Genomic DNA, 19310 nt, shown 5'->3' on the forward strand with positions numbered 1-19310 from the left:
CTGAAGTGTAAACTGAGCTCTCACTTTCCAGAAGGGTTAGAAAGAGTACTGTGTGCATCCCATCCACCTCATATGCTTTGCAGCTGATGGCAGTGTTCCAGCACTTCAAAAGTTGGCTATTAAAAAAAAAAAGTTATTTTACCTCTTACAGCTTTCCTTTATGGGATGAGCATTGGAAAACCAGGATTTTTGCACCATTAATGCATTTATAAACTTTTATTCATGATGAAGAAGTTCCCTTTTTTCTATTAACTTTACAATAAACATATTCCAAAACCAGAAATATCTGATAGCATTCCTTTTTTCACTTATCTTGTCAAGCACATAGTGCTCGGGAGAAGAAATGGCCATAGTATTATATAGTCTCCTTGCAACAGACTGTCTTTGGGGAAACATCACCATGTCTCCAGCTGAGCCTGTCAGGATGCAGAGGCTCACGTGGTTTGCGACCCTGCTGTAAGACCCCGCAGCTGTGGATGGATCCACGTTTCGTGTCTCACTCCTTCATAGACATTTTGAACGGTTTATTAGACAAAGCTTCCTATGTCACAACAGTGCTGATTTCCTAATCTTTTCAGTAAATTTATCAGTTCATCTCCTGTATGTGTGAACCAATGGGGAAAGGTGGTCTTGTATTTGACCTACACTGCTACCTCATCTATCTATGGCAAAGTATACCTAAATACCTATATGAAGGAAAAACATGGGAAAAACCACATTGGCTAATTTTGTCAATGAAATTAAAATATATTACAAAAGTTGCTCTGCAATATTGCTAGTGGCTGCACAAGAGTGACCTTGTCTTGGTGCTCCTTAAGTACTTTCATCTACTGTATCAAAATCATCTGCTTTCTCCCCTGATAAAAAAACAAGCAGTAAGAAGGTATCACTTTGCCACAACTAGATAAAGTAGGTGAGGGATCAAAAGCAGAACTAATCCTCACTGTACTAGAAACATGCATATTTGTCACTAAAAGTAATTCAGCTAAAGGACTGGCTCAAAACTGAGTGGAAATTGCTCTATCCTTCACCTTGTCTGTACCACATTTCACTCCAGCCATCATCTAAATGGCAAACATAGTATTAAAGGGACATCAGAAATTAAAAATATAATCTCCTGGAGCAGCAGATTTTGAGAAGTAAACATCTACCACTGATCTAACACTTGCCACACACAAGCCTCATGTCATGCTTACTAAAGCAGAGAGTTGAATGGGCCAACGGTCAGCAGAGAGCAGCCCTGGAACACAAGGCTGTTGGCTGGAAGGGTGTTCCTCTTCTGTCCTGGGAGGAGTGAGGGCAGGGCGGCTTTTCCACATTCAGTATTCAGGCACGAAAAGGGCTACGTCCATGGCAATACCAAAAAGGCATCGGGAACCATGAAACTTGACCACATTACCCCTTTAAAGCTAAACCACAAACTGACAGCAACTCTGAATTATCTAACCTCAGCAGCATTGCTCAGGGGTGAAGTCAGGCAAAACAAAGGCTTTACCAGACCTTGAAGAACAAGCGTTTTAATTACATTCACCCAGAGAACTCATAAAACACATTTTAAACCAGGTCTCTGCCTTACAGTGATGCCGGCCAAGCCATGCTATTGTTCATACTCCAGTACTGCAGTTGTTTCAAGCTGCTGCTTGAACAGTTCTGTACCACTCCAGACAGGCATGGGACCACTTGTCTTAAGCACCAGACCAAGTGTAGGCTTCTTTCTATGTAGCTCTATGAAACACTGTTGTAACTTGGGATCTGACCTTGGGATGATCTGGGGAGCCCTCAGCTTTTCGCCTCTCTGCAGAGTCCATAGAAAAGCTCACGTTTGTACTCCCAGCTCCACCAGCCATACAAAAGCTCACGTTTGTACTCCCAGCTCTACCAGCTCTCGTACTTCATAAGACTTTCCTGTACCAGCTAGTGGCACCTCACCAGGTCCGGAACATAAGTGCGGAACGGGCCCCGTGTGAAGGGCCACACTGTGACAGGGAAGAGACGGCGGGGACGAGTTTGGTCGCCACTGCAAGGGCTGGCGCAGACAGCGAGAGCCTTGGCACCTGCCTCCCTGCCCGGGCACGCTCCTCCGCCGCCGGGACACCGCGCCGCCCGCACCCAACCTCGGTCGAGCGCAGCCGCAGGTGCCCGGGCTGGAGAAGACGGAAGACACGGCCAGTTCCCACCGCGGTGCGGGCCAGGGTGAACCGAGGCGGGCGGGCGGGCGGTCCCGCGGCGGGGGCGCGGGGTGGGCACGGGCGGTGTCGCTCACTCAAGCCCAGCCCCTCAGCGCCGCTCGGCTCGGCTCGGCGGCGAGCGCCGCTCCCGCTCCCCACCGTCCGGGCTCTTTGTCGGCGGTGCTGGAGGGGGGCGCAGCCATGTCCTCCCCCAAGAACGGCTTCTACCGGCAGGAGATCACCAAGACGCTCTGGGAAGTGCGGGACCGCTACCGGGACCTACAACCCGTGGGGTCCGGCGCCTACGGAGCCGTCTGGTGAGCGGGGCGGCGGGAGCAGCCCGGGAGCAGCCCGGGGGCAGCCCGGGGGCAGCCCGGGGGCGGCGGCCTCTGCCACGGCCCGACTCTCGGGTGTGTTGCTCCCTGCCAACTTTTCCCGGTTGTTGTGCCGGCCCCGCCCGGTGCTGTCGGCACCGCGGGGCTGAGAGCCGGCCCCGCTGCTCACCTGCCCGCCCTGGGCCGGGCTGTGCCGCCGGGGAGTGCAGCCCGTCGTGGGGAGCTGACAGGCGCTCAGACCCACCCGTGTTCTCATCCCTGAAGCGAGCGGAGCCCTTGCCCTGCCCAGCCCTGCACGGGGAGCGCTGCCCGCGGCACTTGGAGCGGCAGCGATCCCGAAGCCCAGGGTATTGTAGCCCTTGGGGCGGGACACCTGGTTTGGCTCAGTGTTGATGGCAGGTTTGGGGAGGGTTGTGAAATTTTTTGTCTTATTTTTTGCTCTCTTTTCTTCCCCCACCCCAGATGTTCCTCCTTAAAGCGTTTGAAAATTGTCTGTTTCATCACAGCGTCTGGCAGCCTTTTAAACGAATGAAACGAGGCGGCTGCTGGTGAGGTGCTCTCGGGGACTGTTCTCCCCCGCCCTGGCATGGGGATATCCGGACCGAGGATCAGGCAGCGTGGGGCAAGATGCAGCCGCTCCCCAGCGCCCGCCGGCTTTGCAGACTTGCTTTGGTCCTCGCTCACCGAACTCTTTCTTTTCCCTTAAAGCTCAGCCGTCGATGGAAGAAGTGCGACTAAAGTGGCCATTAAGAAATTGTACCGCCCGTTTCAGTCTGAACTCTTTGCCAAACGAGCATACCGAGAGCTGCGTCTCCTGAAACACATGAAGCACGAAAACGTGAGTTGGGTGTTACCAGATATCCCTCCCCAAAACTACAGCTTAAGCACCCTAAAAACAAAGAAAATATGTAGATTTGGACAAGGCAGATGTGTAACTGAATGGAATTTGGGGATGTTTCAGCCAGTCTTTTGTCTGTCTGTCCTACAAGCGTAAGTTCACACAAACTAGAATAACCTGTGGGAAATACTGCTTAATTTCCATGAGGGAAAGAAGGGGTGGGAAAGGTTAGGACCACAGTGCAATTTGTGCTCAGAGCTAGTGAGAGAAATTAAAGACCAGAAATGAGAACTCCATCACTACATTCCTGTGAGGTGCAGGAGGAGGATGAGCATGGGTCTGTGGGTCTCAAGTGCCAGCATATCTGGGTATTTTTTATTATTATTTTTCTGAACTTGAATGAAGATGCACATGTGTGTAACTTGGGGGAGGGGGTAGGGGTTTTCTCTTATTTTATTGTTCGTGAAGCATTTAAAAGTTTTGGGCTCATGCTAACGTGAAACATGAAAGGCTTGTGAATAACTAAACAAATTTCATTACTGGGAGGCAAAGAATAGGATATAGAGCTCTGCACATAATTCCCATGTAATGTGAAAGAACAGCTATAGAAAGAAGTGTTGGAAGTGTAATAGAGAGGAAATATAGTTAGTCCCAATAGTGTTTAGTGGTTTAAGAAAGAAATAAAGGGGAAGAGGTTTGTGTGGAAAGTTTTTGTGCAGTCAAAGCATGGCTTCCAGGTAAGAAGGGTTCCGGGATGGACTTGGAGGATCAGAGTAGTGGTTTTAAGTGCTGTCCATGAAGAATGCATATGAGGGGACAAAAAAGGTTAGTTTGGAGGGAGTTGTTAAAATGATGCATAAGAACATTGTTTAAAATGGTAATGATGTGGGAGGATGGAGCATAGCTCCATTCAGAGCACCTTCACAGGAAGCTGAAAGATCGCAAGCAAGGAGGAGAGAAACTGGTAATAACAATATCTAGTCATTGGCATTTAACATTATAATATTAGTGTTGTGGGTACCAACAATACTAGGTTCATTTGAAGAATAATCTGTGGATAGCCTAACTGTCCAGAAAGAAAACAAAGCTTTTTGCAGTCTTAAGAACCTCTCTAGTTGCAACATTTTAATTTGAACCTTTTAGTCTGGTTATTTCAAAGTAACTGCCTCAAAACCACTGCTATATATGTTAAAGAGTTAATGTTTGCAGGGAACTTCTGTGTCATGTATGGGCTTTAATACTCTCAGCATTTTCTTGACTGAACATTTGGGAGCTGAGCAGCCTGTGCAGTTGCCAAGCTCATGACTGTGTCCAGAATTTTGAGATTATTTTTCTTTCACTACCCATAATAATCTGTTGGGTAACATTTTCCACTCCTAGCAGGTTTCATGTGGTGTATGCCCTTCAGGATAATACTCAGGAACTCCACCATGGACTTGTTTGGTAATTAAAGAGCCTAGAAGAAAATACTCACTGGGGAACATGAGCACAATCTGTACAAGTAACAAATCAATATTTATGAAGGAAGGGAATGATTTACAGTCTTATGAAACAGTTTGGACCACAGAAACAAGAATCTGGTCTATGTACTAAGGAAAAGGTTTACCGTGAATTATGGCATCTACTCATAAGAGAACAAAGACTGAATAAATGATCCTGCAGGGATTTGTGGCACCATGGAGGCAGAGTCTGGCTACTCCACCCATCTGTGATGAGACTGACATGGTTGTGCAGCCCATCAAGACAATTTCTATCCACCTTGCCAGCCTCATACCCTTCTGTCAGTAGTGCTGCCTGTGCTGAATTAGGAGCAGCCTTTCAGAACTTTTAGTCCCCTGAGCTGATCTCAGAGTACTCCTTTAGCCACTTGATCTACACAAAATTAAACCAGAATGTCAGTATTGCTCATCATCAGGATTTTCAGCCCCACCACTTTGACCCACCACCACTCTGTCAGAGGACCTCTTTTTAAATATTTCATAGACTCATAGGACCATAGAATGGCTTGGATTGGAAGGAACACAAAATACCATCTAGTTTAACTCCCCTTGCCATGGGCAGGGTCACCTGTCACTAGACCAGGTTGCTCAGAGCCCCATCCAACCTGGCCTTGAGCACTCCAGGGATGCAGCATCCACAGCTTCTCTGGGCAGCATGTTGCAGTGCCTGACCACCCTCACTGGCAAGAATTCTTTCTGAATACCTAATCTAAACCTAATCTCTCCTTCAGTGTAAAGACATATACTCTTGTCCTGTCACTATATATTCTTGTAAATAGTCTCCATCTTCCTTGTTTCCATCAAAGGGTGCATTCACAGGTAGGAAGCAAGGTGCTTTCCCATTCATATCACAGTGTGCTGTGCATACCTTTAATGATATGTGCAGTAGTGGCAGGAGTGCTGCCTGCTTTCTGTCATCACCATTGTCACTTCCATGAGTTGGGCTGTGGAGTTTTAAATGGGCTCCACTCCGATGGATGCCTATCTCCTTGTAACAGGAATTAGTAGAATAGAACAGTGGTTGAAAAATCTTTCCTGATCATTTTTTCTTTATAACTAACCTACTAAAGTATGCTTCTATAGATAGCAGTTATCTGTCTTTCTTGTTGTACTATAAATACAACTGCTATTAAAAATTTAACAAAATTGAAGTAATTTTTTTAAAAGTTGTAGTCAAATAGAGATGCCACTGTTATCTCTGTCTTGAGTGTTGGTAATCTAAGTATGTAGAGCATGTGGTATACGATAGCCAGTCTAATGCTATTGCCACTGTGGCATTAATCTCCCGGTGTAAATCTTCATCTTGCTTGTTTCCTACTTCAGCATATCAACTGTTTAAAGGTTCTGTTTATTTGATAGTTAAAATTATATCCAATTTACTCTTCTTATAGGTTTTTCTTTCAAATTACTTCTTTAATCACAAGGAATTTGATGTTGACTTCTATGAAAAGTGTGATTTTAGTTTGTTTCACTGTGATTTACCTCTCAGTGGACCATTTCTGCCCCTCGTAGCTTTCAGGGAAGTGTGTTAAATGTGTAGCAATACATTACCATAATTAATTTAACCTTATGCTGTATTCAGAATGGTGGAAGAAATTTTAATGGTCTGACACATTGTGTTAAAAACAGCATCTCTGATCCTCCATTAATGTGGCGGATGATACCATTAAACCCATGGCACAGTGATATAATTCATCGGCATGTCATGCTTCAGTGAAGAAAAAAGGATGAAAACTTCTGCTTAATAGCCTCCATTATAGACCCTTTGAGGAATATGCTTACTTCTTTAATGTGGAAGGGTTGTAGAATGACTAGGAGTCCTGTAAAAGCAGATATAGGAGTCAATCTACTGAATTTTATTGGTATTATATTTTACTTTGTAAGGAAGCTAACGCACAGGTCAATTTGCTTGGTCTATTTTAGGCATTTTCAGGAGAAGATGACTGTGGTTGTTGGCATGACCATCTTTCATTAGACTTTGCTCTCCCTAATGGTTCTCAAGTAAATGCAGTGAGGAATGTTTCTGTATAAACTGTGCAGACTTGATAGCATGGGACTTCTCATCAACACTTTGCAAACAAAACCAGAGGCTGTGTGTGAAGAGGACAATACTTGGCAGTTAGAAGATAAATCAGTCTGTAATGGCACTGGTATCCATATTTTTTTGGTAGGCATTTTAATATGGGTTTACAAAATTTCATGAACTGCTGCTACTACCAAAGGAGCAGTGTGACCCAGATCACTTCCTAAGACATTGCAAAATAAAGAATTTTGTTTCCAGTGATCCAGATCACTCTGAAACTGCATAAACAGCTGGCCCAAGAGAGGGAATTGTATGAAAATGAGGAATAAACACAGCTAAGGCAGAAAGAAGAAAGAACTTCATTTAATAGAATTTTAATGCCACTTTGTAGTATTCATCCAACTGCAGCCTTAGAAGCTGATTATTTCTTTGACATCTACTGAATCTTGTATGGAAGAACAAGCTTTTTATCTTTAAAAAGATTTTTTCCAGTAGTGCTACTTTGTTCCCTGTTTCTTTCCATTTTGCATTCATTTAAAGGGAGGACCTTTAAAACTTACCTATTGCAGCTCTTGAAATGAAAAGCAGTGACAATATGGCCAGCATGCTAACTTTGGCCCTGGCTTTAGCTCTCAAACATTTGCATAGCTCTGGATTGATGTATTCTTCTGAAGTTAAGGGAGATGTTTGTGCAGGCAAAGCTAAACATAGAAAAGTAAGTGGAGGTGCAGAACTTTTGGTTGCATTTGGATTGGAAGTGATACCTTGATACCGGCTTTAGTTGAAACAACTGCACAACTGCTTGTCGTGGTCCAGCACTGGTGCCCTGCTCATCTCTCAGTTTGCTAACAGAAGTTTGCAAGTTGCCAGCAGGAGTGCAGAATAGCTGGCAAGGGGAGATGGCCCTGGAAAGAGTAGGAGAAGAGCAGTGGCTCGTGCTGGTGGCTTATGTCAGAACAGAGTGCAGATTTTATCAAAGGGTGGTACATGCATCTGTGTGTACATATATATATACCTACATGTACATATTGGGACCCACGAGAATTCTGACGCAATTTTACCAATTAAATTCTCAACGTGTTTCTGGCATAATATTTCTGACAAATGCCCGTTAAATGTTTCTTGTATCAGTTAATAGTCTACAGATGTTTTCCCTTCCTGGAAACCCTGTATGTAAGAGGCCACTGCAGTATTTGTTCAAAGGTACTCTATATTATGCTCTCATTCACTGCTCTGAGTGGAAATTATTCTCTGGTGTATTCCCACATCTAAAGCCCAGTGTATGTTTTGCATTATGAGAAGCATGTAGATTTTTTTTCCCCTTTTGGAAGGAGTTGGATATCCAGCAGACACCAAATTGTCTGTCTCTCTACAGTTAGCTTTTTGAGGATAATACACTTTTATGTTGGCTGTTTTTTAATTCTGTTGACTTCTTTATTTTGAAAAAATGTTGTGCTTTTTATTTACACTTACACATTGTCAACCAGCGGAGGAATTTGTTCCAGAAAAAATTGTGGGTCACTCTCTTCCTGCCTGAGAAAATTTTAAATCTGTCACCTTTTGCAGGTCATCTAGCCTGACATGAGCACTGGAAGAGCAGCAGCATCTGCAGTGTACAGAATCAGACCAGCAAGGGAGTTGTAGATGAGTGATGCCTTAACAGATAAGAGCATGCTCACTGTGTTAGAAGAGGTTTCAGGCAGCAAGTCCTGCAGGACTGTACCAGCTAAAAATTCACATCCTTTGGGTACACATATGCGAGTAAAGTTAAATTCAGGAATTCTGTCTGGAGACAGCAAACTCCTTTATGGGTCCTTATGAAGGCAAAAATGCAGTTATAACTGGGTAGTTTATTGCTGTCAAAAATTTTAAGGGAGAAACACTCTTGTCTGCTTTTCTGCAGGCTGAAAGTTTAGCACAGATTGGGAGCTAACAGGACACCAGAGTTCTTTTATTTTGGTACTCAAAAGCCAATAAATTAACATAGGAGTATCTGTTGTCATTTCTGCTTGTTTTCATGATGAATAGGTGTTTTACATAGGCTGGACCTCAGCTGATACCCACTTATTTGCACCCCAGCCTTGGGTACTAATAGAGCAGACTGATTAGCTCATTCCATGAAATGAAAGTAAGGAAAGCAGCACTGAAACCCAAACCTTCCCTTTGGAATGCCATTCAGTCCAGAGATAAAGATGAGTGTGTGTGCAGGATTTGAATCTGTCTGGTGTTACATATGAGTCCTTGGAAAAAAACCTGTGGTGATGTTTGTGGATATGGCTTGTGACTGCAGGTGTGCTGACTGGCAGGAGAAAAGGAAAGGAGGTCTTGATTCCTTGTGCCATGGATTGATAGTCTGTGAAGAAGAAAGGTAACTGTGGTGCAAGCCCTGGCATGGATAGTTGATTTTTTTAAAAAAAAATTCAGAGTTCTTAATGTAGTAAAAGGATGCAGATGCCCATGATGTAGAACAGTGCAGGAACATGAAGTTGAAGCTAATCCTGCAGAAAATTTAATGCAGCATAATATGTAGTGCACTGCACCTTAGCGGTGCTCTCTCTTAAAATGTACTTGCATGTGTAGCCTGAGTGCTAAATCCACTCAACTTCATTGTGTTTTCATGCATAACATCTGCAAGAGAAAGCAGCACTTACTGTATGAGAAACATAACCTACATTACTTATTAATTGATATAAGATCGGGGTCTTTTCTTTATGTACTGCTGCTTACATCGGAAACTTTATTTTGCAGAAATCTAGTGAGTCAGTCCTTCAATACAACTAATCCAATACATGAAAGTACATGGGAGGACAGAGATGAGGAACTCTTTGCCATTGTGCTCTTCTGTTGGAATGGTGTTTGGAAAAGTAGGCAGCTGAGAAGGAAAGAGCAGAAACGTGTTATTTATTTGTTGACAGTAGGTAAACTTGGTCAGGGTGGTCAGGGGACGCGCGTATGCACAATAGGGTTAAGAAAGGCTGGAGACGCTGTCACCCACTCCCCACTGGCTTCAAAGTAAATATATTGAGTTAGACTAGTAGATAGGTAGTTTTGTGGTTTTTCATTTCAGGAAGATGGAACATCTCTCCTATGAAGAAATGTTGAGAGGGTTGGAGTTGTTCACCCTGGAGAAAAGAAGGCTCTGGGGAGACCTTACAGCACCTTCTAGTCTCTAAACGGAGATACAAGAGAACTGGAGAGGGACTTTTTACAAGTGCATGTACTGAAAGGACAAGGGTGAATGGTTTAAACTGAAGAAGGGTAGATTTAGATTGGACATAAGGAAGAAATTTCTTACTGTGATGGTGGTGAGGCACTGGAACCGGTTGCTCAAAGAAGCTCTGGATGCTCCATCCTTGGAATTGTTGAAGGCTGAGTTGGATGGGGCTTTGAGCAACCTGGTCTAGTGGAAGGTGTCCCTGCCCATGGCAGGGGATTAGAAATAGATGAGCTTTAATGTCCCTTCCAATCCAAACCATTCTGTGATTCCGTGGGAGAGATACGCTCCCTTCTTCAAATAAAAGCTAGTAAGGTACTTCAGTGCAGGCTGAAGAAATCCAGGTTATTTTTCAGTCAAATTAACAGTAGGAAACAAGGTTCACTGTTTTTCATATTTATTTGAGAAATTGCCTTATTTTTATAAGGTCCCGAGAAGGCAGAGCTGCTGCTATTTTTCACAGACGCTTTTCATTGCCATTGTAGAGTGTACTGGGTTCATTCCTCAGCTGGGCTTCCATCTCTGATACTGTCTGTAATTGTGCTGATTACCACTAAAAATACCTCTGTAGAAGGTTTCACAGGTATCTCTGTTATATTTCATATAGGCAATATTACGAAAAATAAATTATTCTCGTAATTGTTTATAGTGGCTTACTTTTGTGCTGGGACTTGAAGTATCATAAAGTTTCTTCACAAATACTGTCTTTAACTGAGAGCATTCCACACAGACAGAGGATTTTCCATTATATTGTAAAAGAGGGAGTTGTCTACTCTTTGTCCAGTTCTTTCCTTTTTCCTGAAGAAGTAGCTGGACTTGTATCTTTCTCAACAGATTTATTTTATCCTGTACCTGCTTATGTTTAATATAACTGCAAGAATCTCTGGCCTATATGGAAACACCAATGACTCTGTTTCAATACAGGAAAATAATCCTAAAACATGGCTATTAAATAAAGGTCACTGAGGAAAAGGAAATGGGTAGTTTGCTTTTATTTTGAAATTGATTGACTATTAGAATATTTTACCATCTTGGACACTAAAACCTCTTTCAGGTTTTTTAGAAAACATTGCTTTGGTAAGCAAAGAAAGAAGTATTGTGAAATCCTTGTCATGTTAAAAGAGTTTTCTGGTTCATTATTTAAAATTCCTTTCAGCAGGAGCTGAGCATTGGTCTTGGTGGCATCCTTCACTGCAGAGGATTTGCAGCAATGATAAGTTTGTTTCCATAAGTTTGCAACCTTACCTGAGAAATAATGTGTTTCAGGCAGCATTAAGCAATTACTGGGCACTCCGTTTACTTGAATGAATACACAATAAAATGTTAGTGAACTTCATTAGTGTGTTTTGGGGCTTTACGGAAATATGTTCTTCATGGTCCTGTGTTTCACAGAGGATGCCTGATAGTGACTTGGTGCACAGATGGATGGGGTACAGCAGCCACACTATTTCATCCCCTTCTGTGTCCCTTCTTTTTATTGTGATGTCCCAGTGTCTTTCGCTGCTATAGTCAGACACAATGAAGTTTATTTTCTTATGGTTCTTGCTTAGGTTTATGAGGGCATGGAAATATCTGCTTAAGGAGAGCAAGCAGGACTTCTGAGAAAGTTAGGCTTGATAAAGAAAGATACATATGGGATAAGGTTATTACTAAAATGCTAAGTTCCTTCTTTGTAATATGTAAATCTTTGGAGAGCGCACAACTTTTCTGACTCTGTATGCTCTGTGTGAACACATGCTGCCTTAGGAAATGCCTGAAGAGGTGCTTTATGCTCCACTGTTGTCATGTACATCTTTGTAATCTTGCTCTCCTCTTTGTTCTCCTTGCCTCCACAGAGAAATAGAAATCCTGATGTAAAACTGTCTTGCAAAAAAAACCCCAAAGCCCTTACTGTAATGTTAGCACTCGAGGTATTACTTCAAATAATAACCACATCTTCTGTGGGTTTATTATTATTTTATGGTAGTTGTACTTCTTTATTTGGTTTCATATAACAGTCTGCAGAAAAACGTTATTAGCAACTTTTTTTTCAAAGATATATGTGACTACAAAGAAAGGAGTTGTAATTTTCTGCCTTCATCTTTATAAGTTTTTTCTGTCTTGTTCATCATTATGACATTTTGATAATATCCAGGCTAACTGTAGTAGTTTGCCCTGAATGTGGAAAGACTAAACTATGTGCTGTAAGGATTTCATCACAGTTGGGGATTTTTATGTAAAGCTTTGCTTCAATAAAATATAATAAAAGCTTTGCATTTCTTCCCTCTATTTCTGCTCATGGATCTCTTTACTTTCACATTCTTTTTTATAAAGATATCTGTTCTGGACAATAGTTCTTGATGTGTAATCGGATGTCTGTATGGCCACGGAGATAGGGTTGAGCAAGATTATAAAAATTTTTAATCTTTTAGTTTGCTTTCTAGCACAACCCCATTGGCATAGCAGCCTGAACCTGGGAAACATCGTGAGCACTCTGGGGCATGGGAGGCTTCCTCTGAGCAGATAGAAATGGTCATGAATTAGGAGCAGAGGTAGAAAAGAAGCTGCTCTAGAAGCTTGTGCTATTTAGGTACTGCCTGGATTAAGCAGAATCTATACTGAAGTCTGGCTTTAGAGAATTCCAACTACTTCTTTTGAGATTGAGTTCTGTATATTTAATTTTCTGGTGTTTAATGGCCTTGAAAGAAGAATTGGTAGTCAGTGTAATGCACTTAGTCAGTTTGTACAGTTTGTCTGAAAGCCATACTAACAGGAAAAGCTGTGGTGGAAAATCTGTTTTACCAGATTGCTATTTCTCTGTTGAGTGATAGAATGCTTTTGTTTGACAGAAATAGCTTTTAGGGAGAACCTAAGGTGTAAGCCATAGCAAATCATGTAAAGGTCTTGCTGACTTTCCCTCTATAAAAACAGTTTAATTCTAGTTTCTTCTCTGTACTCTCAATTAGGTACTAAATTATCCTGTTACTGAATTTAGATGATGTTTGAATGTTCTTCATTGATAAGCAGCAGGCCCAGCTAGTGAAGAGCACTTAATGAGTGCTTCATGTTATAGGCCAATTTGTCTGGTTTATTTTCAACACTTCAGTGGTTGAGGTTCTAAGATGTGATATCCTCTTACATACAACTGTTAGCCCCTGAACTTTTTAACTTTTTTTTTTATCACAGGGTCAAGCAGCCCTCAGAGTTATAAAATTTAACACATAACAAATCCTGGTGTTTCTAGGCCTTGCTCTAGGTATTCTTTCTGCCATGTTTACACCTGTCTCACTGTGGAAATGTTTTTGATTATATTTTTCACTTATTAGATGATTCAAGATTTATTGTGTTAAATCAGTTATTAATCTTTTTTTCTTTTTTTTGTCTTCTTAGGTCATTGGAATATTGGATGTGTTCACACCAGATGTAACACTGGAGAAGTTTAATGACTTGTAAGTTCCAAATTTTTTTTTTTGTTTCAGAGCAGGGCAATGTTGCTTGTGCATGAGGAAAGGTTGTTGCTATTTTAAATAGAGAATTCAAAACTGTTGCTTCATGGATTTTTTTTCCTGAATTTCATCTTAATATAACTCTTACATGCAACTTCAAAATTGGTAAGCTGGGTTTTTCAGATTGTCTTTAGAAGCAGTTTCCTATCTTATAAGGTGTGTACTTCTTTCAGCCCTTAGTAAATGGCAGTTTGATGAATTCCCTAATTGCCTGTTCAAGTATTGACTTCTTACCCTAAGACCCAGTTGCTCAAATGATAGGACAATTCTTAACCCACACAGGAAAGCTGAAAGTGGTGTGTACTACATTACACATCTCGGTGGGATCCATGATAATTCAAGGATTAATGAAAAACTGCTGATACTGATGAATTTTTTAGTGATTATCTGCACTGTGGTCTCTTGTGCTCTCTTGAGTGGTTTTCCCAGTCCAGTGGTCCAAACAGCATGTGATACAGACTACTTCTTCCATATCTCCCTGACCTTTTGGTGGCATCTCAGACCCAAGATGCTTAGTACTTGTGCTGTTTTATTTGCGGATCTTACTGCAATTGTCATTGCAAGGCAATTGTCAAAGCATCGCTGGAGAAACAGCTCTTAGAAATCCTGGTAGACTTAATGTAAATTTCCTGTAGAACTGTTCTGGATTTTATCTAATGTAACTATGTTTCCAAAACAACCTTGCATATTTATATGCTAACAAAGAAAACTATCTGACAGAAAAATGTAGAAAACGAAGTACAGAGAACATGGAGCATGTGTTCGTATTGATCATGGAGCCAAAGGGGATGTTGTCCATATTGCCTATTGTGCTAGCATTTTATATAGTATATGCAATAAAATGCACATGTATGTAATTAGCATTGAAGCACTGTGTTTTAAAGGAGACCTTGAAGTGATCTTCCAAATTTTGGATGTGCAAGTCAAGTAGAAAGGACATTTTCATTATTGAAACTGTAACAAATGAGCCTATGGCAAAATTTGCTTTCAAGCCCTCAGGCAAGCTGCTAGGAGTGAGTGTAGGTAGATGTGTGTACACTTAAAAGTGGAGAAACAGCTTTTGTGATTAAAGGTCAAATGGGGCATTTGAAGGATACTCTCTTTTTGATGATTAGTCATGAGATATTGTCCGTGACTTCTCCTATAAAGATCAAATTCAGATGGATTTGTGTCTAGAAGCAGCAGAAACAAGATGTGTGGTTTCACCAGAGCCAGTCACTAAGGTTGGTCTTATCTGACATCTGAAGTTTCTTAGCTCACTTCTAACCTTCCTGTCTGGAGCATACTCCTACTTAACCTGCCACTCTGCTCTCCCGCTCCTCAGCTCTACCAGTTGATGTATTAATGAAGATTGAAGGTAAAGTCTTGGTTACTTTATGAAGAAACAGTCCTTTCCCTGCTCATGGTTTTGTCCAAATTCCTCCAGTTTTAAATGTTCAGCTGATTGAAATGGTGTTATCAATTTAAGTCCTATTCTGTCAGCTGCTTTTCATCCCTTTATCTCTATTCCTTGCATTATCCAAGCTTGTATCATACACAATGTTCCAGAATGGGTTACTGCTCCTCATTTTGTAAGAATTTGAGTTTTAACTGAAACTAACAAGAACTTAAATGCATTAGGCATCAATTTCTCATTTAAGTAAATTATTAATCATGTGCCTAACCTCCTCATATTATTTGAGGACTCCCGCTGTGGATTGTAAATATATTTTTAATAATAATAAAAATAAAATTGCAATGTTGTAGATCATAGATGAAGTGTTGAAAATGAGTTTGTAGTGTTTGATCCCATTGCTATGCTGTTCCAATATGTTGCTTATAGATTATCATTATTACAGTTTAAACTTTTAAACTCAAATAGAAGTGGGTTTTTCCTCTCCTACATTTTGGTTATTTTTCCATCCACCTAGACTTTTCTATTTGACTGTAAAAGATTTGACATCATCACTTTGTAAACAGCAAATTGTCCATATGTAAAATTACAGTCTTATTTCTCCTTCTCATCCTGCTCTTTACAGTTCCTAATGATTATATATTGGTTTAAACTTTTTCCTCAAGAATCACACTGTGTGCCTGAAAGTGTCATCCAAACACTTCTTGAACTCTGTCAGGCTTGGTTCTGTGACCGCTTCCCTGGGGAACCTATCCCAGTGCCCAGTCATCCTCTGGGTGAAGGACCTTTTTCTAATATCCAGCCTAAATCTCCCCTGACACAACTTCAGGCTATTCCCTTGGGTCCTGTCACTGGACACCACATAGAAGAGATCAGTGTGTGCCTCTCCTCTTCCCCTCACAAGGAAGTTGTAGACTGCAATAAGGTATCCCCTCAGTCTCCTCAGGCTAAACAGACAGAAATGTGAGCAAAGAAGTTGAACTCCATTTTCTAAGGCACTTGGTTTGTTGATGGTAAACATTTTGTGTGTTATTCTGGGAGAGAGATACAAAATGTCATTCCCTTTTCCGTATTTGCTCAGTTCTTATATAGTTAGAGAATTGAATTGCTCATCTTTTATATGCAAAGCTTAGCAAATTTATCAGTGAATGGTGGGACTAGGAGCCTGAGTCCTGATCCCCAAAGTGATGGGAAAAAATGCTTGGTTGCTAGATGTTGGCAATGCTACCTATAACTCCTACTTACTAAATCAGTGTCTTTATATATTCAATTTCTATTTTGTTTTATAGGTGTATTTCTAGTAGAATAAATGCATTTTTCATGTAGTTATAATAGTAGAAATCAGCAGAATAATAACTTGCGTATTTTAACCAGAGGAAATGCATTTAAATCCAAATAATAAAATCTGTAACTGTGAAACAATGATCACATCGAATTCTTCACATCATTTCCCATCATGAAAATGCATCTGCTTATCCTCATAAGAGGAAAACTGATGACAATATCCTCAGGTACTGGATATGACTGGTTCTGCCTGTGTTCAGAAACTCTGAAGGATGAGTTTACTACATGCAATGCAAAGAACAGGTTTGAAGCTTAAGTGAAGATTGGGTATGAAATACCAGCTTGGCATTTTCGAGCTTTCTCTTGCTGGTGTCCTTTACCATTGGCAAGTATTGAAGATCCCAGTTTATGATCCCAGATGAAAACTATTGGCCGTTATTTTTGCCTTCTAATTTGATCAACTTTATTTTTATTATGTCTGACCTTGTCTGAGTGAACCATCTAGGCAGCGTGGTCACTGCTAGTTCAATGCTATGGTCATGATTGTGAGAAACATAGGGTTACATGAATGTCTTAGTGTTCTGTGTAGCTGTCTTTGTAATATCACAAGGGTCTTGGTTAGTTTCTTTCTAAGCTAGTTCAGAGTCTGCACTTTTCTGATAACTAGACACTTTCCATGATCAGTGGCAGGGTTGGACAATATCTCTTCATGACAATCAGATAAAAAAAGAGAAACTTGGAGGGCAAGGATGATAAAGGAACTGTTTGGTGAATGGAATGATCTATAATTTAGTATTGTCATTGAACTACAACATACAATTATGTTTCAACTTGCACAACAAATTAATCAAGTTAATCTGTTTGATTTTCTTTTCCTGTTTTTGTTTTGTTTTAAGCTACCTCGTCATGCCATTTATGGGAACTGACTTGAGTAAGATAATGAAGCATGAGAAACTAAGTGAAGATCGAATCCAATTCCTGGTATATCAGATGCTGAAAGGCTTAAAGGTTCGCCACTTCTATTATTATTTTGATTTTCACAGTCTTTTTTCCTAGAGAACCATTATGGAAAGTGTTAAATACTTATCATTTGATAGCAGGATAAATTTTTTCTCACCTTATATAGTGAGAGAATTTATAGAAAATATATTTTACTGGCTAAACAATCCTGGCTGTCTCAGTTTCTCCTCTTACATTAGATGTTCCAGTCCCATAATCATTGTTGTGAAGTTTTTTTGGATTTGCTTCAGTGTCTCTTGTTAATTGGAAAGCCCAGAGCTGAACACAGCACTCCAGGTGTGTCTCACTAGAGCTGAAAAGAGGCAAAGGATCACCTCCCTCAAGTTGCTGGCAATTCCCTGCCTAATGCATGAGGCTTTTGATTGTCTTTGCTGCAAGGGAACATTACTCACATTCAACTTATCCATCAGGACCTCCAGGTCCTTTTCAGAAAAGCTGGTCAACCTCCAGCCTTATTTGGTGCATTGGATTGTTCCTACCCAGGTACAGGATTTTATTGAACTTTGGTGGGTTCCTGTCAGCCCATGTCTTCAGCCCATGGAGCTCTTGCTAAGCAGTAGTACAACCACCTGGAATGTGAACATTCTTCTCAGTTCTGTGTCCTTTGGTGAGGGAACACTGTCCCATTATCCGGGTCAGTAATGAAGATGTTAAACAGGACTGACCTCAGTACTGACCCTAAGGGGGTCTCTGCTCATGATGGGCCTCCAGATGAACTTCCTACCACTGATCGCAACCCTTTGATCAAGGCAGTTCAGTCACTGTCCATTAATCTAACTCATATTTGCCATATCTGGGGGTGTTATGAGAGTTTCAAAAGCTTTACTAGAGTTGGGGCAAAGCATTGACTGTCCTCCTGTCATCCACCAAGCCAGTTGTCTTATCATAGAAGACTAATGGGATAACCAGGCATGATTTCGCCTTTGTAAATCCATGATGACTACTGTTGATCAGCTTTTCGTCCTTTTAATCATTGGAAATGGTTTCCAGAATTACTTGCTTATTACATTCCCAGAGAGTGAGGTGTGGCTGACTGGCCTTCCTTGATCCTCTTCTTCCTTGCCCTTTTGAAGACATGAGCAGTATTTGCATTCTTACCATCATGAAGAACATCTCCTGATCACCATGACCTTTCAAATATTAAGTGGCCTCACAATGACATTGGCCAATTTGTGTCAGAATTCATGAGTGCATCCCATCAGGATGTTTGTTTAAATGTAAAATTGTGTATTTATATGTTCCCTAATCTGATCCTCCTCCACTGAAGGTAAGTCTTTCTTGTTCCAGACTTTTTCAGTGGTTTTGGGGACCTGTGATTTGGCAATTACCAGTAGAGATGGATGGAAAGAGAGCGTCAAGTACCTTGTTTTTCTCCATGCCTCTTATGCAGTGGCCTGTGTATTCACTAGTTTTCTTTTGTTCCTGATGTGCATGTAGAAGCCCTTTATGTTGAGCTTCAGGTGTTATATAAAGTTCAGGACCGAGGGCTTCACCTTTCCATGTTCCATCTCTGCACACTTGGACAGTGCCTCCCTATTCCTGCTGAGTGACCTGATTCTGCTTCTGCCTCATGTACACTTCTTTTTGATGTGTCCAATTTCCCTAGGAATTCTTCATTCATCATGCAGGCCTCCTGCCACCTTTGCTTGATCTTGCCTTCTAGTACCTGTTTCTTTTAATGTGCTGACATTTTACACTGTGAAATTAGGACAGGATTCATAAAAGACTATAAGGGACCATTCAGATTTGTCTGGTTTTCAACTGAGTTAGAACACTTCATTTTGTAGCTCTTCCACTAAGTCTTGATTTAACTGGAGCATGGCATCTTGGGAAGAATAATAATTTCAATCTATCATTTTTTTATACTCGAACAAGAAGTATAACCAACGCAACTTGTAAGTTAGTTGTTGGGCTTGTTCACAGTTTTCTTATTTTTTCTCTTCCTTTTTTTTTTTTTTCCCAGATAGTAACCCTGACAGTAAGCCTGTTAATCCCTTACTGCTTCTCAGAAATAATGTTTATATTCATCTCTCTTATACTTCTGGGGACTG

General features: G+C 41.1%; 1 protein-coding gene across 3 annotated transcripts in view; it reads left to right on the forward strand.

Annotated features, from left to right (window-relative positions):
- Positions 1–2282: 2282 nt before the first annotated feature.
- MAPK12 (mitogen-activated protein kinase 12) overlaps positions 2283–19310 on the forward strand; it is a 40148-nt gene continuing 23120 nt past the window's right edge. For 2 of the 3 annotated variants that reach the window (XM_071552534.1, XM_071552536.1), the window contains exons 1-4: positions 2283–2485; positions 3212–3341; positions 13447–13505; positions 17136–17247. In XM_071552534.1, the coding sequence (XP_071408635.1) occupies positions 2370–2485; positions 3212–3341; positions 13447–13505; positions 17136–17247 (417 nt within the window). In that variant the 5' untranslated portion in view covers positions 2283–2369. The remainder of the gene's footprint in view (positions 2486–3211; positions 3342–13446; positions 13506–17135; positions 17248–19310) is intronic. The other variant, XM_071552533.1, reaches the window with a different exon arrangement.

The sequence above is a fragment of the Pithys albifrons genome, chromosome 3 (genome assembly GCF_047495875.1).
Source record: "Pithys albifrons albifrons isolate INPA30051 chromosome 3, PitAlb_v1, whole genome shotgun sequence".
NCBI lineage: Eukaryota > Metazoa > Chordata > Aves > Passeriformes > Thamnophilidae > Pithys > Pithys albifrons.